Here is a 27,908-nt window from a genome sequence, read left to right on the forward strand (position 1 = left end):
AAAATCACTAACGTTTTAATGATACTACGATTGGAAACATATTACAAATTTTACAAAATAAGAATTGAATAAATAATATGTCAAGACAATTATAATTTTTCGAGTAATATTCATATAAAACAAAACATATAAAATATGTATGAATTAATTTCGATATTTCTAGGAACTCGCTGACGTACTTGACCAAACGAACTAAAAAGTCGAGATTTAATTTCTCCACGCGAGCCGAAACAGCGCGTGGAAACACACCTTCCCAAATCACCAGTTCTACTCTACCACAGCAAAACACGAAGACCCCAACTTAAATTTCAACTATTCTCCTCAAACGGCGCGTGCTCGAAACATGACACATGCTCCGACAGTGTATATAAACGAAGACGCGACTTTTTCCCCGCAGCGCTCCCCGTGAATCGCAATTCTCCGTCAATTCAATTCCAAATTACACACACAAACAATACACATACATATGTCATAATTATTTAATTTACAGTAACGGATCTAAATTGATCAAAGCCCTCGGCATGTCTAATAAATCTCTGCCGTACTCTACCAAAGATTTACACTACGATAACGCTAAGTTTCGCCCCCGTTCTATTACCAAGGTATTGTATGTTTTTGATCGGTTATTTAAATTATCTTATGATTTGATTGATAATTGTTTATAGATTGTTTTTTGTATTCAAATGCGGCTAGTTTGATTGGAATTGTATTGATATGGATTGACTTTGAGCTTATTCGTTGAGTTTTGTATAATTGTGAATTGTGTTGTGTTGTGTGATCTGTCTTGTAATTTGATCTGTTATTGAGTTGGAATTTTGTTGAGCTAGTTTGTTTTGTTAGTAGTTAACAGATTGGCGGATTTTTGATTGGATTGGAGCTGTCTAGTTCAGAAGCCGTTTCGCGAGGATGAGTTAGTTTATGGTTTTAGTATATGCAACAGTGAGTGTTTATGAAAATGTGTTTGTTAGCTTTAGAGGTGTGGAAAATGAGGTTTATTGTGTTTTTTCCTTTAATTGGCGAGTTTGTATTTTTTTGCCGAGGAAAACGATGGAAATTAACTCCAGTTTAACTGAAACCATTATATTTAGATATTATAACTAAAGGGTACGAAAGCATCCACGCCTTTTATTTAAACTCTCTATACTAAAGTTATTAGCTGATAAAATCCATGACGTGTCATCTCTCTTTAGGTTAAAGGAGGGGGAACTGATATTTTTACAGTTCTTCTCGAAAAAACTTTTTTCCCGTGCTGATATAGTGTAAAATGTAAACGTGTGTTTATAATAACTCTTAGCAGTGTTTTCTTACATTGGTATTACACCATTATGCCTATACGAGAATTTGTAACTGAATATCAGTAAAGTAAATCACTTAATCTTTTTTTAGAAACGCTCACATAGATTTGTTCAGCAAAGGAAAGACTCCATCTAGTATTCTTGCTATTTGAATCTGATTTGATTGAAATTTATATATAGGTTCTTTGTATATTGAAATACGGCTACATTGATTGATGGATATGGATTATGGAGTGACTTTGAGTTTATTAAATCACTTTTATTCCATGTTAACTAGTTGACTTTTGTATAATTGGGAATAATTTTGTGTGTCTTATCTTGTATATTGTTTTTTAATTAGGTTTGATATGGTATCAGTTGACGAATTGTTGTCGCAGGAAGACATTCTCTGTGCTTAAATTGATGTTCAAAAGTTTGGTGATTTATTTTGGTTTCGGTCTCGTGTGTTTATGTATTTAATGTAGGGGGCTAGGGGTGCTGCGTTTATTACAATTGCATTGTCAGATTAACTCTGATATAGTAAAATAGGGTTTAACTTTGTTTATTTTATGCAAATATGAGTCAGGTTCATTTTTAGTCGAGTCCGATCTGAATTGAGGTAATTCAAATTCATTATCAGGCCTAATTAACATGGAGGTCCATGTTGATTTATTAATAGATTAATTAATCAACCCACTAACTTCATTTTTAACTGATTTTGGCAAGACCTTTAAGGCTAATTGAAGCCTTACATTGCTGTTACTGAATTCTCATTGCTGAGTTATATCTATATGTAAGCTGTCTGGGTAAGAAAAGAAATTGAAACAGTTGGTCAGTTGGTGAGACCTTGAAGCAACCGAAGGAATATCGACAGTTAGATCAGATCAAATAAAAGGTGTCATACTAAAGATGCAGTCACACTTTAGCATTTTTGTTGTTTTTTCCTCACCCCATTCTTTCCTTCGTTGTTTTTTGTTGAACTCTTTAGTGAGCTACACTCTCCAAATCTATAATTTATCTGCAATCTGCGGTTATTGATATTTACTTCTGCAGGTGATTTCTCATAATCTGATCACTAATAACATGAAGCGCGACTGTATGACATGTAGCACCGGGAAATTTCTCATTCTTCTGTTGATCTGTGGCATGGCATTTCTTGTGCTATCTCATCCAAGCTCTATTCATTCTGTTTCCGATGGTCTGACGGAAGATATTGGTGATTTGAAAGGAAATGGTTCACTCTTGGAAAATAGTAAAAGATTAGGGTTCTGGAGAAAACCTCCAAGGCTTCCTCCTCGCTTAACACCTGATAAATTGAATAACAAGAGCAAATTTATTCATAGTTCTGAGAAGCTAGACACTACCGCATCATTTAGGCAACAAGAAGTTAAAAAAGCATTTGTTCATGCATGGTCAGGATACAAACAGTTTGCCATGGGATATGATGAACTCATGCCATTAAGCAAGACAGGTGTTGATGGTTTAGGTGGTCTTGGTGCTACTGTTGTTGATGCTTTAGACACAGCAATGATAATGGGACTTGACGATGTCGTGTTTGAGGCGGGCTCATGGATTGAAACCCAGCTTCCTGACAGAATTAATGAAAAAGGTCAAGTCAACTTGTTTGAGACTACGATACGTGTAGTGGGTGGCCTGCTCAGTGCTTACCATTTAAGTGGTGGAGAAGAAGGCAAGAATTTATATACTAAAGGACCAAGGCCAATTGTCTATTTAGAAAATGCAAGAAACTTGGCTGATCGTCTTTTGACTGCATTTACAGCAAGTCCAACTGCTATTCCTTACAGTGACGTTGTTCTACGTGATATCAAAGCATATCCTGCCCCTGGTGGACTGAGTAGCACTTCAGAAGTTTCCACTTTGCAACTTGAGTTTAATTATCTTAGTGATCTCACAGGTGATCCAAAGTACGGCTTGGAATCAATGAAGGTTTTAGAACATATGAAAAACCTTCCAAAAGTTGAAGGACTGGTCCCTATTTACATAAGGTATCGACATTACTTGTAATATCACTACTTGTTTCTCATGCGGTAGCCATCTTTGAAACAAAAAACTTCATGCCACACATTCCATGTAAAAGGAAGGGCTGATTTTCATATATCAGACGTGCGTCAGTTTAACATGGTCATTTAAATATAGTATCTATAATGGCTTGCATAAGGTGTTAAACTAAAAATGGAATGACGTGGTGCATACCATGTGTTTCTACTATTATTAAACTTATGATACTGGGATGTTCATCCTATTACTTCTTGTCTGTGTAGGTTTAGTAAACAACGCGTATAACTATTGACTACCTCTCTACATTGCGCTTTCATTTTCTCTGACCTATTTCATTTGTTTTTTTTTTTTTAATATTTTAATCACTTTTGAAGTACTCACATTTATGTCAATAGGACAGTCAATTCTCCTGTATCATGAACTACACAAACTCTTCTTTCACTTAAAGTTTCTGACCCCAAAAACATGAGTTTGGTGCTGGAACCTTTATTTTAGTGTAAATTATTGAAATTTACGATGTACCTATTTCAGCCTCTTTTTTTTTTTTTTTCAGATGTTGCCTTTGTGTTCATCTAACTTGCATGTTCTACTTTCCTACCTATATATCATTCATTTGTTCATCAATTTATATTGGTGTCAGGGTTATACATTTTTCTTTGGTTTAGCGAGTGACTAAGCATGTCCAAACCAGTACTAAATGCTTGGTAATTTTTTAAGTCATTTACCTTTTTCTCGTCATTTGATTGCAGCCCTTCATCTGGCGAATTCAGTGGCAGTAATATCAGACTGGGATCTAGGGGAGACAGCTACTACGAATATCTTATTAAAGTATGGCTTCAGCATAGGGACAGAAACTACACATATTTATATGACATGTATGCAGAAGCAATAAAAGGTGTCAAACACCTTCTTGTTCAAAAATCTACTCCAAACGGATTGGTCTTTGTTGGGGAGTTACCTTCTGGGTATGGTGCTGAATTCAGTCCAAAAATGGACCACTTGGTATGCATTTCTAAACTGTTTTTTTGCCTCAATTTTACTCAACCAAAGTATGTCTGTATAGAGGCATATTTGTTGGTATTTGCTAATATAAAACATGAAGCAGATATTTCGACCAGAAGTATTCTGTATATTGGAAGGATTGAGGAATATGGATACGGACAATACAATTGATACAAACAATTAAATTCTGCCCCTGGTTATTTAATACATCCCCTTTAAGCTACATGAACAATTCGCCTTGTTTAAACTTTTTGATGTAGTTTTCAGTGCCAATCAAGGTGCAAATTAAGTCCTCCGTTTTCTTTTACCTATATCTAAAAAATGAGTAACTAATCGCTCAATGGTCATTTTGAAAATCTCTTTACTATGTAACATATATACTTGGTAAGATATCTCTATACATGTGCACTATAAGAAATTTACTTTTGACCTTACAACTTTGTTTTTCTCTGCTATCTTAAGCTGCTAAGAGGATTGTTCCAAGAAAATGACGTTGGGCATGGTTTCGATCCAAGTATAGTTTTAGGTTTATTATGCTATACTTGTAATTGTCCGCATCCTTTGATGCATTGATTAGAGATCGTCTGCAAGTTATTACATTAATTTCTTTGTTTCACCTGATGCTCATAAAATATGTCTTTGAATACTATACACTTTGTGATTGTAAAATAACATCCTTCATGCTCATTTGCATCGCTCTCCCTTGATACATGTATCCACATATAACAGTGACATGTATCATTACTTGTGTAATATATATATTGAGCTCAGTATCTGAGGTGTTCGGAAATTATTATTTGTGGTTGGCTTAGTAGTTCCAGTTCTCTCATTTTAAGCTATTATATTGATGATAAACCATCTACTGAAAGCCTGGCACAACATCCTGGGTTGGTTTTTCCTAGAAGATTTTCAGACTTAAATACTAATATTTACAATTTTTAGGTTTGTTTCCTTCCTGGGACTCTTGCACTTGGTGCTACCAAAGGTATAACGAAGGAAAAGGCTATGAGAGAAAATTTGCTCACTTTCGAAGACATTGAAAACCTGAAGCTTGCAGAAGAGTTGGCAAAAACATGCTTTGAGATGTACTCCGTAACTGCCACTGGTCTTGCTCCAGAAATAGCCTACTTTAGTGTGAAGGTTAGTTGAACTCTCATATCATCTAGTGTTTTTAAATGTGCTGGTTCATAATTATTTCTATCTTAAATTCAGGGGGACTCTGAAGAAGGTTCTGATGGTGGAAACAAAAGTTCAAAGTATCTACATGACATAATTATCCACCCTGCTGATCGTCACAATCTCTTACGTCCTGAAACTGTTGAATCATTGTTTGTCTTGTATCGTATCACAGAAGATCAGAAGTAAGATCCATTTGTTTGTAATATTGGATTATATATTTTGTTCCATGCTTTTATTTCACATAATGTTAATAGTTACATCTACTGTTTGACGACGCATGCAGATATCGTGAATGGGGTTGGGAAATATTTGAGGCATTTGAGAAGTATACAAAAGTTGATTCTGGAGGTTACACTTCTTTAGATGATGTTACTGTGGTTCCTCCTCGAAGAAGGGACAAGATGGAAACCTTCTTCTTGGGTGAAACGCTGAAGTATCTATATTTACTGTTTTCAGATAACAAAACTATTCCCTTGGATGAGTTTGTTTTTAACACAGAAGCTCATCCATTGCCAATCAGAAGTAATGCTAAGAGGGAATGATATTCTGACTGCAGCACTGGCAATTGTACAATTCCCATCTTGTTGTTCCTCTAAATGGAACCATGTAATGAACATTGTTCAATTGTTGTATCTTAAAGCAGTAGGGATCCTGGCCCATTATATTGACAAATAGCATTGGGGATAACTTCATTTACTCATCTACAGTGCACGACCTCAGGCTGCCTCTTAACACACTAAAATTCCCAATTACGGGAAAAGGTTTTGGAGTTCTTTATACAGTACGCGTGGCGTAATACATCATTGCAGTGTTGCATGTTGATCTTCTGTTTATTATATCTGTCAGGATAACCTTAACTATATTCTAGACTGTTGGTCGGATAAGTGGAAGTTTCTTCTCAGTTTCGTATCATTGTCAATATATCTCTGGTACGATAAACAAATGGTCTCCATATTGGATGACATTTGATTTTCTGATTCTGGTTTCTCCAGATTTACAGCTTTGGTAGGATAATGGCCTCCAAAGTTGCAATTCTGTATGGCAGAGGATGATAAATTCATTAAACATCAACCTGAGGCTGAGTAGCAGTTTATTCCAGTAGCACAGCGATTCCTTTTCTGGATCTGTGCTTTTTTGAGTTTCAGTTGAATATGGATTTGCTGACAATAAGTATATAGATTAAGTTAATGACTTGTATCTGTAATTTCAGGTTTGTTCAAAGTCATACAAGGCTTCCCCGCGATACGGAATACTTCTTCTATGAAATCAGGTCAGATTATTAACGTTGCAAGCTGCTTTGATGGTGCACTTTGTTTTATAATCTTCGTGTGGGTGGAGAGTCTTTTTATTGAATTTATTAAAAATAAGTCTCAGACCGATGCTTTAAATTAGTTGAGCCATATAAAATCAAAATATCAATGTATGGATCGAAATAACTGATTTTCCCATTTGGTGTTGGTTTAAATCTTTTAGTAGTGGTAGATTTTATGAAAAAATTTCTTTGTGCTCATCCATTGACCTCCCAGTTTTATAGTTTGTACATCGTCATTTTGGGATGTGCTTCCATGCTATTCTGCTAGAGCTTTTGGTGTCTACTTATTGAAATATGGATTGTTGCTACAACCTTCTTCCAACAACATCCTTGCAGTTTTATGGCGCCTCTAGCAAATGCTCCTTTATTGACTTCACATTCATCCTATATATGTATTAAACATTATTGCCTTTTGCTTCCACATCTCCACAAAATAACATCTGCTTTTGTGACATAAAAATGGATTTCTCCCTCCGGCTCACTATCCAGCGGCTGGCTGAAGTATCATTTCTGCTGTTTAAACTTTTTCTTCAAGTTCTCCCATTTCCTTATAAAACAGAAATACAGAATTGAACTTTTTGAAATAGCGCCCATCTATAATTATGAAGGTCTAAAATTTACTGAAGAAAATATTCCTGAAAAATTTTCCTCCCCATTTGCCTCAGTATTGGCCATTGGAGCAAATTGACTAGGTCTATGTATTTGAGGACTTTCAGCGGTTTCGCCAGTAATTGGTTGTGGTATGTAGCACAGAACCCCTGGTTCTCCAAACACAAACCCGGAAATACCTATTGGAAAAGAACTTGCATGACTGATTTTCCGAACAGGGAGCTGACTCGCCTAAGACAGCGTACTGTGCACAGGCTTAGGGCTAAAACTTTGTTCACTTTTGTGATCCGCAAGCTGAAGACTTATAAAGTGTAATGGTAAATTAGGTCGATATGTACGTGTTACAGGCTATAACATTATGTAGATATAACATATCAAGTACACAATTATATGCATACCGGATTTAACAAGTAACAACTCATGTAGGTCGGCCCAAAAATGCTGACAAATTGGTACATATTAGTTATTTTTTTGTGCTTATATCTTGGTGGAGAACATGATTAAATGATGTAATATACCTAAGTGATACTCCTGTTTCTGGGTCCATGAAGACGCAGATAAGGCAGACAGTCTATTAACATATGCGGCAGAGAAGTTGAAATCAGTATTAAAGTTGATTAGGCCAACTCCACTTTTTTTGTAAATAACTGTTACTCACAACTTGCTTTCAGAAAAGGGAACAAAACTGGCGGGAGCGAATTCGAATATATATTATCACCGCAATAATTTAATAACCAGGAAACGATGTTCCTGAAACAATTCACAAAGCCATTCAAGCACAGTAGGAGACTACGAGTTGCCCTCCTGCTGTATATGTCAAGAGCATCTTCAATGGGGCTCTTAAATCACTCTTTAAAATATTATTATATAATATTGGCTTCTACTGAATTAAGACATTGAAAAAGATTTTATCTCCAATGCTCCTCTTTAGACTTACTCCTTATTCATATTTTATTCATATAAATGAGAGTGAAAAATAAAAAGAAAGAAATGTTGGTGGTAAAGTTGGAGGGAAGGTAATATTATATTCATGAAAAAATGTTAAGAGCTCCTACATACTCTTTAAAATAGAGGAGAGATGACGAGCTCTTAATTTTTTAAAGAGCTTCAAAGAGCCCATTGGAGCTCTATTTCTTGCATTACTCTTTAAATTTGAAGTTAAAAACTCATTTAGAGATCCCTTTGGAGATGCTCTAAGAAACAAAAGTTACTGATTTGATATGGGGTTCAATTATCGTTTGTTAAAGTTGACTATTGGAGTAATTTCACTATAGGGAAATAGAATCTCATCTACTTGTAATATTTTGATTGAAATTCGGTGTATATTTGTACAAAAATGAGTAAACGAGGGAGTGGAATTAACTTTTGATAATGGAGGAACAACGGCGGTGGACCAGTCCCGGTTCTCAATACACGGAAGAATGTGCAAGAAAATTGAGTGTGAACCCCAGTGGTGGGAACACCCTTTGTTCTTTTCTTAATTTTTTCAAATCTTTGTGTTTACATGTTTTAAATAATTAAATATGTTTTGGGTTAAACCACAAATAAAGTATAGTCTGATCCCTTTAATCCTGCAAATGTAGAAAAAGCAAATGTGTACAGCTAGTAAAAAGACTGGAGGTACACAGTACTTTGCAGACTCAACACCCCTTTCCTTGGAATCTTTTTTGTACTATAAAATCACACTTGCTCTGTCTACTCTTTCTTCAAACTCCCAACACAAAAACACACACACACACACACACACACACACACTTACAAGAGTTTGAAGATGGCTTGGAGCTCACCAAGATGGAAATGGGTGGCAGTTTGTACTTTTGTAATGGCTCATACAGTTGCTGCTCAAGTTGAAGATGGTATCACTTCTTTCTTTCTCTTTTCTACAAATTACAACTATTCTTCTTATTCTTTTTTATTATTATTTGCAAAAGATTAGTCTGTGTTTATGGGAGTTATAGTTTCAATTTCTTATATTGTCATGGGTGTGGTTTGATTTCATGGGTGTTCATGTTCTTTCTTTAAAATGAGATCTGAGCAAATACTGAGACTCGTGGATATGGTGATGGGCTACTTTTTAATTTCTTGCAAAGTGGGGTAGTCTGCTGTTATTTTCTCTGATTGAGAGATAATATTAATTATACTGTAAATACTCTATATATAGTACTGGTATTTGTGGGCATGTGGAGTTGAAATGTGTGCAATTTTTTTTTAAATTTTTTTTATGTTCTTGCAATCAGCCCTTAAACATTATACCCATCTTACTGGATTAGTAAATTCTAGTCCATTATTAGGAAGAGTTGTAAACTTGGGTTCTTTTTGGTTAATTGCTAACTTATCTAATTGGATAGACTTTAGTATTGCAGGGAGTGATTTAGATGAGGCAGATGAAATTTCCGATAATAAACTCCATGTTATGGTAAACATCGACTGTTAACATAACCCACATTTTGCGAATTAACGTCATAGTACTGCTCCATAACAAGAGATAATCACCTGCTTATAATAATCAGTACTCAAAGCAAATTAGCTAGTATAAAAAAACTTCCAGTAGTATAAAAAGCATAGATATACACGAGATTAGATGCAGTGACTTTTGTGCTTTGTGTTCCAATATTTTTTACTTGTGCATGGTACATTGCTACTCGCGTAATGTGTGTAAACGTGCTATTGTTAAATTAGTGGGTCAAATACTTCATAGCTGTTTCCCAAGATGAGAATGTACTATTTTCTAATGCTTAAAAGGATTAAACAAATGAGAAATGTAACTTTATTTAAAATAAGATTTGGAAATACAGTTTGTAAATGGCTTAAACAACCTAACAAGAAGAAAAGTCCCGAAGACAGCTTGCTCAACGCGGTTCACCATGAAACATATTATATGGTTCATAATTTTGGGGATGGGACAACTATATTTATTGGAATTATATATGCGGTCAGATTCAGCTTACTATATGACAAAACCTCTGTTTTCTGTTTCCCCCAACCACAATTTTCTGTGGAGATATATATATCCAAATTTCACTGCTCTTAACAATACTGACAATCTAGCCAGATCTGAGGGCTATACTGTTATTGCTAGAATAAATCTAATAGATTCTCATTTTCCCTATATACTCTCAAAGTAAAAACAGGTTGTTATTTGCTTAAAATTAACTTTAGTATTAGAGCAAGTACAAGCAATGCTATAGTTAGTTCTATTTCCTATAATTTGGCACCAAATACAAAAAAAAAACACTCAACTTCAACAGGGTTTCATATTTGGGTTTCAATATATGAAACCAAGATGGACCTTTGCATCTTTGTCACATCATCATAAACTCGATAAAGAATTTTTTTTCTCCTTGTTCCCTAGGGCTATTACTTTAAAAAGGTTCAACTATGGCTAAAAATAAAGTGAATCTGTGCTGTCATTTGCTCAAAATATAACTTATAGTGCAGTGTGCACATCTAATGCTTGTAATACATGTCTTGTATCTAGAATTCATGTTGTTCTTGCCTCCTGGTCCCGTAAATTTAATTTAATTATTGTGGTATACACTTATTTTGATCATTTATAGGTCTTCTAATCAATGGTGATTTCGAGACACCACCAGCTGGTGGATTCTCTGGCTTTGGCGTAGCCGATGGACCAACAGCAATTCCCAGCTGGAGACTAAATGGGACAGTTGAACTCATATCATCTGGGGAAAAACAAGGTGGGATGATCCTTATTGTACCAGAAGGTGAACATGCACTTCGCCTGGGGAACGATGCCGAGATAAGCCAAGAAGTGAAGCTTGAGAAAGGGTCAATATACTCGATCACATTTAGTGCAGCTCGAACTTGTGGTCAGCTAGAGTCACTTAACGTGTCTGTGCCACCTGCATCACAGACCATTGATTTAGAAACGCTGTATAGTGTACAAGGCTGGGATACATATGCATGGGCAGTTGAGGTGGAAGAAGAAAATGTGCGGGTTGCGTTTAAAAATCCAGGGATGGAGGATGACCCTACTTGTGGACCTATTATTGATGATATTGCTATTAAGAAGCTGTTTGTTCCTGAAAAAGTTAAAGGTTAGACTTGTCATTTTATTTATTATTTTGTTTCATGGTTAGACTATATTTAAATTTTGTTAAAAAAAGAATTGTACCTTGTGATCATTAAGCTAAAAAGGTACATATGTTTACATCTTATTTGTAGTATAACATGTAGAAGGATTACAGCATTAGAAATAGAGATGCCAATATGCATATGGATATATAAGCATCCCACTCAGATATTAGCAATGATGAGATATACACAGAACCTACCTATGCGACTGTACTTCATACTTCTAGGATTGGAGAAGAAAATGTTTAGCAGAGTCTTACCAAACAAGAACCCTACTGTGCAAAATTTTAGCAAGCGGTCAAGATAATTAGAAGTTCTTTCGTCTTGGTTCATAAGTCATACTACATCCTTTTTCAGAAAAATAAAAGTCAGACTGCATTTTGTGAATTATAATTTTAAGCTAAAGTTACTTGAAAATTTAAGGTTTATTCTTCTACCTCTCTAATGGCAGAAATAGGTGGTAGAAATAAATTCATCTTTTTAAAATGAAATCAGATAAAGTACTGAGATTTTATTTTTTGCACTACTTATGCTAACTTGATTATAGTGGCTTACTAGATTATGGATTATTGGATTATAGTATTATTAGAAGAAAGAACTAGCTAGGACTCAAATAGGAATGTAGTATAAATGCAGTATAACGCAAGGATAATACGTTTGGACCTTCCTTCAGAATTTTCCGGATATAGAAAGCAAATTCGATACAGTAAATAATCTTTTTGGGCTTATCAGTTCCTTCAATTCTCACAGATAATGCTGTACTTAATGGTGACTTTGAAGAAGGCCCATGGATGTTCCGCAATGCATCTCTAGGTGTCTTACTCCCCACTAACCTTGATGAAGAAACATCGTCGCTGCCAGGTTGGATTGTTGAATCAAATAGAGCAGTCCGATACATAGACTCCAACCATTTTACCGTCCCGGAAGGAAAACGAGCAGTTGAATTGCTTTCAGGCAAGGAAGGCATTATTTCGCAGATGGTCGAAACAAAGCCAAACAAGGCCTACAGATTATCATTTTCATTAGGTCATGCTGGGGACAAATGCAAGCAGCCACTAGCAGTTATGGCCTTTGCTGGTGACCAAGCTGAAAATATACATTACACTCCTAATTCCAATGCCACATTCCAAACTGCTGATGTAAATTTCACAGCCAAGGCTGATAGAACACGTATTGCCTTCTACAGCATTTATTACAACACGAGAAGCGACGATTCGACCTCGTTGTGTGGACCTGTGGTTGATGATGTGAGAGTGGCAGTTTCAGGGTCCAGTAAAATAAAGCTTGGAGGTATAGTGATGATGTTAGTTCTAGCCTCTTCTTTGTTCTGAATGTGAGCCGTTGAACAGATACCTTTTTGTCAAGTATAAATATGGTTAGTGTGTAATGTGGTTTTGGCATGGGAATGTCGGGGAACTAGGTCCTATGTCTCTGTTTTTTCCCAGGTTCCATGTCTATGTTTCATTGCCAAGCTATTAAGTTCAGAAGAAACAGCTTAGATGTAGGATTTAGAGTATTTTGGGTATGGACCTATCATGTTGTAGCAATTGGCAATGTGCTTTGATCTGTTTTGTTATCAAAGTTCGATTGTCTTTAATCTTCGGCACCAGGAAATCATTAAATTCACTTCAACGGCCAATTAAAAGTCGGAAACACCTAACAACAGTTGATAAAGCCTAAAACAAATCCCAAAGACAAAGGCAAACCATGAATTATACTTGTAGGTAAATGTCTCTTTTATTGATTAAACAAAATTTGTATATTAAAATGCTTTTTAGTATATTTTTATTTTTAAGACATCTTTTAATAATTGATATATAATTTTTATTTGGGCGCTTAACAATACTAAGGACCATTTGATAACCCAGGAATGACTAAAATTTGAACTGGATGAGAGAGATTGAGTCCTCCGGATCATTTGTTTTATTATTTTACATTCTGAACGAGTCAAATGATACATGCATGTTTCATTAAACTTTAGCCAGGTGCTCTTGTCAAAAGAATTTAATATATTTTACATAATTATTAGTTAATAGAATCAATAATGTAATATAAACTAGTTATTAAAAAATTACATTTGAAATTATCTAATTACTATGCCCGCGAGAAAATAATTATTACTTACAATAACTAAGTATCTTTATTACTTTTAAATAGTAATTATAAATTTTAGAATTATTGAAGAAGTAGAATGATGTATTTTCAAATTATTACTTATTTAGATATTATAAAGTGTTTATATTGATAATATTATATTTCTAAGACATGTTGAATAAATTAACCCAATTTGCTTAAATATTAAAAATTTAGATATTATATATTTATTTCAAAAATTTTAATTTATTGAGATATTATTGTTCAAACAAGACTCTTCCAAAGATTCTAACCATTCAGAGAATACTAGTCAGATTTATCCTTAAGCCCGTAAAATGTCTTGAACTTATTACCCATCAAAATGAAATATAATTATAAGTACAATCACCAAAATAAATTATATTCTAAATTTCAATTAATCAATCACTTACTATATTCTTATCCTTTATAGCTGTACATCATTCCCATCTTATTTATCCATAATCACATATATCATCCCTGCTGCAGAAGCATGACTTTGTACTGTTATATAATGTCTCGACCATCTAAATTTTACCACTGTATTTTAGTCATGCGGAAAGTATTATAAATATGTGACTCGATATACAGCAATAATAATTTTATAATTATATTTTAGTCATGTGAAAGATATACGACCTGGATATACATATGCAATGATAAGAAAAAATAAATGATTTTCAATGTCCTCTTGTTTTCGGGCCCTATCAAATATCCACTCTATGTAATATATCTGCCTTTGATTTCTTAAAATGAAAATTTCGAGTGATCCACAAGTCGCAAAATTTTCGCATGGAATTGCCTTTAACATCAGCTTGTCACACCTTACTCAGAATAGGGTGCGTTGGCCCATGGGAGGGGGGAGTGGAACATGAGCGATCAAAGAGATATAATGTATGCAAAGCATAAGAAATATGCTAAAAAGATTCATATTTCAATAAGAAAACTATCAGGCTTTCAATCCATATGCCCCAGAATCGAAAATTATCGAACAACCGAAAAAATAAAAAAAGCCAGGGCACTTATTCAAGGACATGCATATTACAACACACTCGCTCCCGTTTTTGTTTACGAAACAAGGAATAATTAATCAAACAAGGATTGAAAGGATTTAAAGTCCTCAATTCGGATGGTAATAGGTTGAGCTCTCGAGGGACAGCAACAAGCGATAGCAGCATTCACCGGACACATCAAGCAATTCAAGACCATTGATACAGCCAGGCAGGGAAGACAAAGCAGACACGCGCAACATGCGGTGCAACACGTACACAGTCCTACACAGCACCACCCGCATTTCGAAACTTCCGAAAGATCCACCGAATCGACTCCGGTGAATTTAAATTTGCCTCGGCTCATAGGCTCCACTACGTGATGAGTCAGTTTTGTTTTCGAGGGCACTGGATTGATAACGTCTTTATCTTGCTTCGAACTCTCTACGATGGGTTCGGTAGTTGCATCAGCAGCGATGATCTTGGGCTGAGATGATGGTTGAATAACATCATCTCCACCTTGGTTTGAAGAGGCCTCCTCAGAAGACATATCAGAAGATTAATGATGTGAATCTGAGAATTAGCTAGAGAACGACTCCTACATATTTATAGCTAGGGTTTAGTTAAGCTAGAAAGTCTAGGACAAGATATATTATTCCTGATGTATCAAATCGATCTGTTAATTTACAGTATTTTATGAGATACTAGCATGTTATGCTTTGAATAGTTCAAAGTAGACGCAACTAATTAGCGAGTAATGATTAGTCAAACATTAAGCTTCTTATTTGGGATCTCATATATACGTGATTATGTTTGACTTCTGGCCTTCTACTCGTTGAGGTGATGACGATTTTAGAATACTACCTTCGTCCCTATTTACTTGTCACTTTAACTTTTTGCACATAATTTAAAGTGATTAGAAAATATAGTTCAGCTCATTATTTTTAAAATTTTCTTTTTGTGAATTAAAATTTATAGTTTATATTTTTATTCATAAAAAGAAAATTTTAAAAATAATGAGCGGAACTATATATGGGCCAGTTTGTGGAGCGGAAGTGGCTCCTACTTCTAGCTTCTTTTTTTCTTGACCCATTTGTGTAAATAAGTAGAAGCACTTTTAAGAAGCTGAGAATGCTAGCTTCTCTCTCAGAGTTTCTACTTCTTTTCCAAACACTTTATTAACTTTTTTACTTTTCACTTCTACTCCACTTCTTTAATTTAAGCAAGAAGTCACTTCTTTTAAGCTAACCCAAACGGCCCCTATGTTTTTTAATCAGCTTAAGTCACGTGCAAAAAGTTAAAGTGACAAGTAAATAGGGACGGAGGGAGTATAAAGTAACACCCCACTAGTGTAACCCTGATAGTTGACTAGCATAATTTTGTTTTTGCATGAAGCGGCACGTAATGTTGTTGTCGTTAAGTTCAGATATCGACCCCAAGTTAGCTGTCTGATATATATAAAGCTTGATAATATTTATTAATTCGGGTAGATGTACATCATCATACAATTCCTTAATTCGGGTAGTTGAACTGTGGAAGGAAGAGGGCAAACAGTTAGCCCATAAAAGGATGAGAACATATATAGGTGCGAGGGTCTCGTCCGAGAAACCTTTCGAAACACTAATGGTGCCTAAAATGAGTTATTGTTGATTTCGGACATAAGCTCAACTTAAAAGCTAAAAGTTAAAAGTTTACATCCTTTCAGGACTTATAAAACAAATCAGGTTATTCAAATATGTATTGTACAACTCTCCTTGTTCCGGCCTGGAGTTTTAGCACAAGGCCGATATTCTGAAATTGCAGATCAAATGTTTAACTTACGATCCTGTAATTTAGTTACTGTTTGAGCCTTTTAGTAATTGCAACTTAATCTCAATGATCAATTCCCAATCGTTGATAACCATTTAAGAACCATATCCATCCATGCTACCATTTGCGAAGTATCCCACTTATAGCTAGATAGAGTAAATTTCAGAGATGTGCTACATTTTAAACCAATTTATAACAAAAATGTGGTTGATTTTTAAAATTAGTATAAAGATGCCTGAAAATCGACTCTGTCTTTCAAAATGTTGGCTCCTGTTAAATAAACCCCAACGGGAGTAACATAAAAGAGGATATAATTGTATTTTTCGAAAAAGTTCTAACCAAATTCTAGAGAGTTTCAAGAAGAAAAAATTTGGCTGAGTGAGCCTTTTCTTCCGTATACTCCCTCCGCTACTTCCGTCATGATAGGCTTCAACTCATATTCATACTAGTATTTAAGCCCGCGCTGCTGGGCTTCTACATTTTTTAAATTGCTTTGAAAAATAAATTATTATCTCATATTTGGATGATAGTTTTAATAAAATTAAATAATTAATTTGGTATATATATAATGTTTTTATTAAAAGACTGATTTTGTTAGACTGATGAAAGTTCATTCAATATAAAAATAAAATATTTTCAATAGAAAAAGTATTGGTGTCTTTTTTGGTTTTCAAAAGTGCATAGAAATTGAAACTGCATAAAAAAGTATTCGTATACATAAAAATATTTTAAAATGATAGATAGAATTTAGTTTTTTTCTGGTTAATAAGATTTAAAATATTAATCAAATTTTGAAAATTATTACAACATAATATGACGTTATTATATTTATTACTTTTACTTAAAAACTTTTATAAGCACAAAAATAACAGTTGAATTATAAAAAATAAGAAATATAACCTGTGATTTTGTACTTACAAAAATAAAAATCTATTGTAAAATAAAAATCAGATTCAACACAAAAATCATTGTATAACTTGAATATTTATAAATGTAATTCGTAAGTAAAATTCATTTACATTCTAAAATTATGTAATATTTTTGGTATATCAAAAGTAATATTTTATCAAGTACTCTTCGGCGTCGCCGAGCGGCGACGTCTCGCACTTTAGTCAAATATTTTGTATTTTAATATTTTATAATCAAAATAATTATATAGCTAAGAAACGTCTTACATTTTGATCAAATAATTTATAATTTAAAATTTTATAATCATTAATAATTTACATATATTGTGCACTTACAAAAATAAAAGTCCATTGTAAAATAAAAATCAGATTCAACACAATATCATTGTATAACTTGAATATTTATAAAATATAATTCGTAAATAATATTCATTTACGTTCTAAAATTATGTAATATTTTTTGGTATATGAAAAATAATATTTTATCAAGTACTCCTCGGCGTCGTCGGGCGGAGACGCCTCGCACTTTAATCGAATATTTTATATTTTAATATTTTATAATCAAAATAATTATATAGCCAAGCAACGTCTCAGTTTTGATCAAATAATTTATAATTTATAATTATTAATAATTTACATACATTGTGTACTTACAAAAATAAAAGTTCTTTGTAAAATAAAAATCAGATTCAACACAATGTCATTGTATAATTGAATATTTATAAAATGTAATTCGTAAATAAAATTCATTTACGTTCTAAAATTATGTAATATTTTTTGATATATGAAAAGTAATATTTTTTGAAAGTGACCTGATTAACAACATTGTCATTTATATCTGCTCCTATAAAGTCTGCTTGCATGAGTACGTAGACATTAAGCCAGCCTTTGAGAGCCCATTCTGATTTCGAAGCATGAATATAGAACTCCACGCAAAAATCTGCCAACGGAATACATATATCTGAATGTAGACACTGGGAAAGATGGGGAGCAAAAGGGGATCTAGGGTTAGCTCAGGCGCCGAGTCCAACCAACTGGGGCTTCGTCAGATTAATTCACATCTTTGCAACGCAGGAAAAGAGCGGGTCGGATCGGTGGAGGAGCAAGTGAAGGAAGTTTTAAGGCACTGGTTTCTTCTAGAATGGGATATGAAGACGACGTTAGAGAAGGGTAACTTCAAGTTTCTTGGAGTCGCAATAGCAAGGATTAACTATCTCAAAAGGGTTATTAATCAATCAAAGCTACAGGGGTGTTTAAGAGGAGATGAGGATTGTTTAAGGTCGGTTAAAAGATTTTTGCTTAATAATGGGTGGTGGGAGCGAGCGAATATTCGCTGTTACAGTGAGGTGGAAGGTGGCAATCTTGATGATAGCTTATTCCAATTCATCTCCAACTACTCTCATCTAGTTGATAAAAACGTCATGAATATGGTTGAGAAAGGTGATAAGGAAGGGATCAGAATGGCGCTTAACCAGATTCATTATAAATCTCTACAACTCAATAGAAAGCAGGGTAGTAACAGAGCTGGGGATGTCCACTTCAAGCCGGGTCCTATGGAATCTAGGAACTCCTACAAGGAAGCTCTGTTGGACTATGAGAAGCTCGATCTTAGGAATATCTCTCGACCCGCAGCGTTGCCAATTGGGAATTCTAGTCTTCACGGAAGCAGATCAGTTTACTTTACTGGGTTCCCGGATAACACACAAACAAAGGACATCTGGAAATTGTTTAAACAAGAAGGAATGGTAATTCGAGACATCACATTGCCCAAGAATAGAGATAAAAGAGGTAAGAGATACGGGTTTGTGCTTTTCCAGAGTGTCAATGATGCCGAATCTTTTATCAGGAAAGTAAATGGGAAGAGGTTTCTAGGGGGTAAGTTGACCTTGGCGCCGGCCAAAAATAACCAAAGGAAAAATAGGAAAGTTCAAGGCGTGTCTTCGTCTTCATCCCACCAGGAGACAAATAGGCGTTACTCCAGTCCTAGTTTTGCTCGTGAGGCTAGACAGGATCCTCACCCGATCTCGCCAGATATAAAGATTGGTAGCAACAAGATTTCGGACAATATTTATTTAGAACCTGATTTATCTTTAATAGATAATCTGAAGGCAAGCTTACTGCTAGAATCAGCACTTCCGATGACGGGACAAGATGCAGAGTCAATTTTGTATGGGTTTGGTTTTGATGAGATAGAGGTAAAACAACTGGGTTCGAGAAACTTTCTGGTTCATTTTAAGGATGAAGATAACACAGATCGGTTGGATAAAGAATTTTTGGAAATTGGTTTTTCCAAAGTAGAAGAAGTGAAGTGGGAGAATTTAGTTCCGTCTAGGGAGTGTTGGGTAGAATGTAGAGGCCTGCCTCTGGTGGGTTGGTCATCTAAAAACCTGGAATTTATTGTGGGAAAGTTAGGCAAGATACAGAATTGGAAATTAGGGCCAGATGATCGTGGTATATATAGGAATCCTAGGATTCTATTAGAAACATGGGAGGTCTCTAATATTGATTCAACTCGTTCTCTGGTTTTGGAAGGTAAAGATATCAAGGTAAGATTGGTGGAAGTTTGTCACCATGTGGTAGAAGAAGTTACTCATCCTTCACCATTTCCCGAAGAAGAGGAGCAGATATACAGGCCTAGTTCCTCCCACTCGAATTATGATAACGCTGCCACTCCGCCTTCAGTAGAGATTTTTCCAGGTGGTGCAGAGATCAATGAAGGAGAAGTTATTAACGGGAACACTTCTCTGATTAGATCAGAAGGGAGCATTGTTGAGGAGTCGCAGATGGATCCGGTTACTCCAAGAACGAACAACATCCTAGGAGAGGAGGAGAACGATAACAATGCCCAAGTTCAAATCCAGTCGGATGATGAACATCCTGTGGAAATCTCTAACTGGAAGCCAAGGCCTGTTCTTTCGGTCTCTTCTGCTACAGGTAAAGATGATTCTCATATCTTATCTTTAACTGAAGATGAGTCAGGTCATGAATCAAAGGTCCAGGGGGAAGTTCCCAATTCAATTATGCATGCCCTTGCAAAAATGAAAATCAAACCAAAAAGAGGAAGACCTAGGTCACTACGTAAAGAAAGAGATAATAAATCTCTTAAGGTGCCGAAAAAGAAAAGATATCATAAGGGCCCAGGTTTACCTATGATTCAGGTTGGGAAAGGTATGGAAAATCTAGATGAAGCCCAAGCTATTTTCGAGACGGGAATTATGATGGGCTTAATTCCAACCCAGGATTTAGAGGCTTCTATGAAACTTATCAGGGATAACCTCTGTGACTAGGTCTCTCTTCTTCATTTCATTTGTTTCAACATGGATAGTATAGTTATCGCAAGTTGGAATATCAGGGGTGCAAATAATAAAGTTAATAGATATCATATTAAGTCTTCTTTTTCAGGGGAGAATCTAGCAATCCTATGTCTGCAGGAAACTAAATGCTTGAAATGGAAGTCAAGGGAAGTCATGGCTCTATTGCCAGGAAAGCAGGTAGCATGGGTAGAGGTGGCCTCAGTTGGCCTATCAGGGGGTATTATCACTATTTGGGACAGTAATTTGATCAGGGTTGAGGCAACTGAGGTGAAAAGGAACTGGATAATGGTACTGGGTACAATTGCTCATTCAGGTGAACAATTTCTGTGCATCAATGTCTATGCCCCTCAGAAAGTGAGGGATAAAGTTGTTATGTGGGCGGAAATCTCGAGTATTCTGGATTCTTTTCCGAATATTCCTCAAGCGGTCATAGGAGATTTCAACGCAGTTCTTTCGAAGCATGATAAGGCTAATTGCTCTTACCGAGAAAGAGATTCAAAGGAATTCGCCAAATTTCTGCTGGACAATTCTTTGGCTGAAGTTCCACTAATCAACTGTGATTTCACTTGGTTTGGTCCCAAAGGTAGGAAAAGCAAGTTGGACAGGGTCTTGTTAAATGCTCTTTGGGAATCCACCGGGAACTGGACTGCTACTGGTCTTCATCGTAAATCTTCAGATCATAGACCTCTGTTAGTCAAGTCGGGCAAGTCCTCTTGGGGCCCGAAACCTTTTAAGTTTTTTAATTGCTGGTTAAAAGAAGAAGATTTATTATCGTCCCTCCGTCATAGCTGGACTTCTCAAAGAGGTAAGGGCCTGGTGTTCAAACTCAGGAAAATTAAAGAAAGTGCTAAGTCATGGAATAAGCTGAAGATGGGAAACTTAGATCAAAGGATTAAAGAAGTGGAGGAAAATCAGGAAAGAGCTGATGAGAACGATCTGAGTGATTCTCGGAAACATGAGCTTAAAGTAACGCTAGATAATCTATATGATCTCAAAATCTCAATGTTATGCCAGACTGCCAGATTAAATTGGCAACTGCAGGGGGAAAGGAATACAAGGTTCTTTCATAGAGTCATTCAGGCAAGAGGGAAATCGAATCACATCCATGGTTTGCTAATTGATGGTAACTGGTCACAAGACCCAAGGTTGGTGAGAGACTATATCTTCTCCCACTACAAACTTTTCTTGGGTAGGGAAGATCCTGGTGCTGTGTTCACTATAGGAGAAGGTCTAGTTCGCAGGTTGGATCAACATTCTAAGAATCTGCTGGTGGAAAAATTCACTCTTGAGGAAATTGAATTGGCTTTAAACTCCATGAACGCCTCGAAGGCGCCAGGTCCGGATGGACTTAACATAGGCGTTTTCAAAGCCTTATGGAGTCAGATAAAGAGTGATATCTTCGACTTCTTTGACAACTTTTATGATTCTGGCTTCATCCCTGGAGGGATTAACTCTTCCTTCATTGCTTTGATACCAAAGTTGAAAGGAGCTAAACTCATTTCTGATTTTAGGCCGATAAGCCTGATGAATTGCACTATGAAGCTTCTTACAAAAGTCCTTGCCACTCGTTTGAGACGAGTTATGGATACTCTAATCTCAGAAAATCAGACAGCGTTCATCAAAGGCAGGCAAATGTCAGAAGGGATCATGATCATGTCAGAGATGCATGCGTATCTAAAAGCAAAAAGATGTGAGGGTGTCATACTCAAACTGGACTTTGCCAAAGCTTTTGATACGGTTAACTGGCATTTCCTCATGGTAGTCTTGAGTCGGATGAATTTTGATTCTAAGTGGATCAGATGGATATCGAGTATATTCAAAACTTCTAGGATTTCAATTCTAGTAAATGGCTCTCCGACGGAGGAATTCTCGCCCTTGAGAGGTTTAAGGCAAGGGGACCCGTTATCTCCACTCCTTTTCCTCCTTTGTGGTGAAGTCCTTTCCTCCCTCCTTCATAAGGGATCGTCCTTAGGTATTTTTGAAGGAGTTCGAATTCCTTCAAGCTCAAAATCAATCTCCCACCTTCAGTATGCTGATGACGTTATCTTGTTTATTAAAAATGATTCAGCTTCGATAACAGGGGTCAAGAGAATTTTGAAATGTTTTCAGGGTACGTCGGGCTTAAAAATCAATTTCCAAAAAAGTAATATCTACGGGTTTGGAGACCCTGTAGATAAGATGATGGAATGGTCTGATATTTTGAAGTGTAAAGTTGGGACGGGACCCATCAAGTACTTGGGAGCTCAGATTGGTACTTCTCCTAATAGATTAGCATTCTGGGATCCTTTGCTTGCTAATTTAAAACATAAATTGGATAGTTGGATGACAGAGGGGCTGTCTATGGCTGGAAAACTTACTCTCTTGAAAGCCTCGATTGACAGCATTCCTATTTTTTGGTTTGGTTTGTATTCAATTCCCTCAGCAGTCCTTCATGAATTAGAAAAGACTAGAAGGTGTTTTTTATGGGGCTCTACTTTGGATAAAAAGAAAATGCATCTTCTTAAATGGTCCGAAATTTGCAAGCCTAAAGATGCTGGGGGCTTGGGTCTGGTTCCTCTTAAATCAAGAAACATTTCGATGCTTGCTAAATGGTGGTGGAAATGTTATCATGATAGAGACAAGTGGTGGAATGAAATCCTCACTATTCGTCATGGCCCGGCAGTTCATTATAATCTGGGAGAAGTAGCGAGAAGTTCAGGGTGCTCGGGTATTTTTAAAAGTTTTCATTCCATTCAGGCCTCGGAAACTTCTTCTTCCCTTCTAACTCGTTTATGTTTCAAGTGGAAAGTAGGAAGCGGTAGTTTGGTCTATTTCTGGGAAGATTTCTGGTGCCTAGATAAGCCGCTGCAGATTAAATTTCCATTCATTTATCGTTCATGCAGCCTAAACCATGTAACAGTTGAGGAATTCTGTCAAAAATGGAAATCTGGGGATCATGCAGAACTGTTTAATCTATCTTTCAGAACCCCTTACTTTCATGCTTGCATTGAGCATATAAATGATATTGTTTGGGCCACTCGGTTAGAATCAAACACTAAAGACCATCTGTGTTGGCTTCCTAGTAATGGAGAATTTTCTACCAAGTGCTTCTCTAAGTTGAGCACCTCTTTGCATCCTCCAGTAGCATATGACTCCTTCTGGAAGATCTTATGGAGAATCAAAGCCCCCCCTAAGGTGCTTATTTTTCTATGGAAAATCCAGCGCGAGATCATTCCAACCAAAGTTTTTATTAGCTCTCGTATTAATTCAATTGATCAATCATGCTCATGGTGTGGCTGTGAGGCTGAAGACTTGAACCATGTTTTCTGGTTTTGTCCTCTTGCCAAGATATGTTGGAGGTTTCTGTCTATATGGTGGTGCAAGCATAATCTTCTGCATTTAAATCCATTCTCCTTAAAACATCTTATGTTACTTGTTAAAGATACGAGGACGTCTCCGATTTGGCAGCTTACTGTAAGTGCAGTTCTCTGGACCATTTGGCTTGCTAGGAATGAGAGAACTTTCAATGGCTCTCGCCCGAATTCGGACTCTCTGGGCAACTTAATATTGGCCAGAATTAATAAATGGGGGGCTGCAAACAAACTAATTCCTTTCAGTGGCGATCCTTTGTGGCTCTCTAATCCGCAAGGTGCAATAGCTGTTTATTATCATAAGGTTAATAAGGAGTTCTGGAAATTCAAAATGGATAATTTTGATGTTGTCTGTGCTGTGGATGGGGCATGGGGTTGCAACAGTTCAAACAATTTGGTTGGAGCAATAGGTGGGAAAATCTGGGTGGGGAACTTCTCTGTTCTTCATATTTTTTCTTCGCAGATCAATGCCCTCTCAAGCAAGCAAGCAGAAATAGAGGCAATTATTTACGTTCTGAAGTTATTTTTAGATGGTAAAATCAGAGGTGGTAGAATGCTAATTTGCTCAGATTCTATTGAGGCCATTGGGCTAATTAACAATGGTTTAACTTCCTATTATCCTTTAGGAGGAGTTATAGATCTGGCCCATGTTATTAATTCATCTGTCTTTGTCCAATACGTGCCAAGAGAATTAAATTTGGATGCTGATAGTCTGGCAAAAGCAGGCCTGGACAGACCTGGGGGTTTCTTTTACTGGGCCTAAGCCCATATCTGTAACGGTTCTCTAAGCCTTTAATAATTACCTAGTTTTAGCCTGTGTTTATCTCAAGTAGTCCTAGACTAAATTCATAATTACTTTTGGACGTTATTTTTTGGATTCTGCATGGGGAAGCAGCTCGGCCAATCACATTCATGCAGTAAAAGATTTTTTGCTTGCTACCCTTTCCAAGCTAGGATTATTGTTCATTTTCAATGCACCTTTGCCATCTCTTGTGCATGCTTAGCCGTATTTTTGTAGCTCCCGGTGTAATTCATGATGGCCGTTGCACTATTATCCAGTATATAAGCAGCCTGTTCCTCCTCTTTCTGGCATAATTCTCATAGATAGTTCATTTAGCAGTTTTCATATTCTCTTGTTTTTTGCTTCAATTCATGGATGGCCCATGGCACCCTCCTGCAGCTGATTTTGTTAAGCTCAACATTCACTGCCTCCGACTTGATCATCCTCTCCCTAATGGAAACTCCATTAGCATTGGGGTTCTTCTTCGTAAAAAAAGTGGTGCCAAACTCTGGGGAGGGCTTGGCCCTCTTAATAACATGACGGAGGGTCAAGCTCTTCTATGGGGAATGCATGCTGGTGCGATAGAAGCGCTTAAGTTAAAGGAACATAAAGTTCATATCGACGTAGATAACCAGGACATCTACGAGGTGTTAAGGTTTCAGGATGAAATTGTGGTAGCTGATGAACTAGTTGATGCCTTAACTCAGTTCAACACTCTTCACAACAACAACTTCGAGGAAGGCCTCACTGCTCGTAGGATCTCTTTGGTAAACCCTGAAATGAATGCTACAGCCATTTACATGGCTAGCTATGGCATGGAGCGGTATTCTTCCTTCGTTGAAGCTCCTGGTTTCTTTGGGGACCTTCACCTATATCTGGAAAGGGACATGGGGTTGGGCCTCCCTGAGGTTCTTTTGGACAATGTTGGTTTCTTTGGTAATGGCGAAGTGGATGACCCTCCCACCCCTCCAAGCCCTCCTCCAAAAAAGGCTCGCCTTTCTGTACTGCCTTCTCCTGGATCTTCAAAGCGCCCTTCTGCTAGCCGGGGTTCTAATTGGGGCCCTCCAGCGTCGCTCAAAGTTTCCTTCAAATTTGCTCCGGTTCTGTCTCCTCCATCCCATAATATCGCAGGTGCCTCCTCTTCGAAAGGCAAAGCTAAGATTCTGTCTGGCTTCAGTTTCAATAATGATGGCTTGCTATCGAAAGAGGCAATTCAGATTATCGACAGCGGCGAGTTATCTTCAGTTCTGGGCTTAAAGGCTAAGTCAGTGCTTAACTTTGACATGAAAACTGATGAAGGTAAGTCTGTTAAAGATGTTCTTGAGGAGCTCATTTCCAAAAAACTTAAGAACTTGAACATTGCAGAAGATCAGCTCCTTTATGCAGATGCCGAAAATCCAGCTTATGGTTATATGGGTTTACAAGTATCAGTTTCTTTCTCATCTCCTAAATTGGAGCTCATGGATGTCGAAGAGGTTCTACTGGCTTTTGATAAACTGGATGAAGGATCCTCTAATGCTAAGTTGTCTTCTAGTTAAGGTCGTTGTCTTAGGTTCCAGAGTCTTGTTTGTTTTCGTCTTCTAGCATGCTGTGGTCTTTTAGAAGTAGGTTTGGTTTTAGCTCCAGTTATGTGGTTCAGTCTCTTGCCAGTCTTCAGAGTCATGTAATCTGTTCTCTTATGTTCCTTCCTTCTTAATGAATTATCGGTTTATCAAAAAAAAATATCTGAATGTAGACTAAGAAAAAATATATAAACAATACATACCCTCTGACTGGCAATTTTCCTTTCTCTTCCCTGAAAACCACAAAATAACGTATTAGATCCGCGTAACATTTACCGCTGTCAAACCACAAAATAACATATTAGATTGGAGTAACATTTACCGCTGTCAAACATTCCATTTATTTATTTGCTAAGATTACATTTTATATCCATTAATAAGAATTCATATGATTTGCGTAGAGTATCCAAGTACCTGTAAGTCATACAAAGACCTTATAAAATCAGTTGATGTGACCTTGGTTCCCTTGCACCCTGCATCCTCAAACATTTTTAACAAATCGGTCATCTCCTTGATTTTTGCACTGGATTCATTTTTGGGTGCAAGTGCAACTACAGCCATTTTGAAGTTGTCTACAAAGTAGAATATGAGACCTTGGGAGATTGAATGTTATGTACACTGCGAGCAAAACTTAATATGCACAACACTTATTCACTAATGAGAATTAAAGATCCATAAAACACACAAAAGTAATGAACCTTGAGCATATCTAAATGCATCATAGTGAGTCCGTACATGCAAAAAATCCGTTAGTTTGCAGAATCATTCAATAAAATTACCACATTTTTTCCTAAGTCTTAAAAAAGAATTAGTCGACAAAATAACTTGGACATTTAGCAATTGGATTGTACTGAGCACCATATAGCATTGTAATATGGTATAGGGATTACAGAAAGTGGGATATTAATTCATAAACTCTTAACGACTGAGTTATCCAACCGTGCTCCTGCTTACAAACTTAGTTATGAAGCGAAAAAATTGTAAGAACCAAATACCCTTATCATAAATGCATTTCATCAAACGTAATTCATTTCATAAATGATTTATCATTATAAGTATGACACTGTTAATAAATATTGATAACATAAAAAATTATCATGTGATATATATAATTTTATTATAATTAAAATATATTAGTTTTAACAACTTCCCGGCATCGCCCTCGGCGATACCTCAACTTCTATTTATTAACACCTATAAAGTCATATTTAAATAAATACATAAAAATACATTGATTATATTTAAAAAGTGTAATATAAAGATAATATTTAATTTTTTTACAAAATGCTAATATATCACAAATTTATACAATTAATATTTGTTTATATATCATAATAAGATACAATGAGCCATTTAGATTATCTACAAAAAAGTGCTTATAGCTTCTATTCGAGATGTTAACTAACCAAAATAAAATTTCTAAGATATTCTTCAGTGAGTCAGGATCGAAACTAAGACCTGAGACGACAGAAGACCTGGGACGACAAAGGATAAACTCTTAACCACTGAGTTGTCCAAAACTGTATGAAGCCAAAAAGATTCTAAGATCCAAAGACTCTTATTATAAATGCATTTCATCAAACACGTCATTAATAA

The 27,908-nt window shown here is 36.1% G+C and overlaps 2 protein-coding genes across 2 annotated transcripts; both read left to right on the top strand.

Annotated features, from left to right (window-relative positions):
• Positions 1 to 287: 287 nt before the first annotated feature.
• LOC108209987 (mannosyl-oligosaccharide 1,2-alpha-mannosidase MNS3) lies at positions 288 to 6,379 on the top strand. Its single transcript, XM_017381213.2, has 6 exons — positions 288 to 602; positions 2,328 to 3,280; positions 4,043 to 4,295; positions 5,238 to 5,435; positions 5,508 to 5,656; positions 5,758 to 6,379. Exons 1-6 carry the CDS (start codon positions 522 to 524, stop codon positions 6,014 to 6,016), a joined length of 1,893 nt encoding a protein of 630 aa, XP_017236702.1. The 5' UTR covers positions 288 to 521; the 3' UTR covers positions 6,017 to 6,379.
• Positions 6,380 to 8,962: 2,583 nt separating this feature from the next.
• LOC108205738 (protein BIIDXI) lies at positions 8,963 to 13,084 on the top strand. Its single transcript, XM_017375783.2, has 3 exons — positions 8,963 to 9,251; positions 10,953 to 11,450; positions 12,238 to 13,084. Exons 1-3 carry the CDS (start codon positions 9,167 to 9,169, stop codon positions 12,816 to 12,818), a joined length of 1,164 nt encoding a protein of 387 aa, XP_017231272.1. The 5' UTR covers positions 8,963 to 9,166; the 3' UTR covers positions 12,819 to 13,084.
• The last annotated feature ends 14,824 nt before the right edge of the window (positions 13,085 to 27,908 follow it).

The sequence above is a fragment of the Daucus carota genome, chromosome 2 (assembly GCF_001625215.2).
Source record: "Daucus carota subsp. sativus chromosome 2, DH1 v3.0, whole genome shotgun sequence".
Classification (NCBI taxonomy): Eukaryota; Viridiplantae; Streptophyta; class Magnoliopsida; order Apiales; family Apiaceae; genus Daucus; species Daucus carota.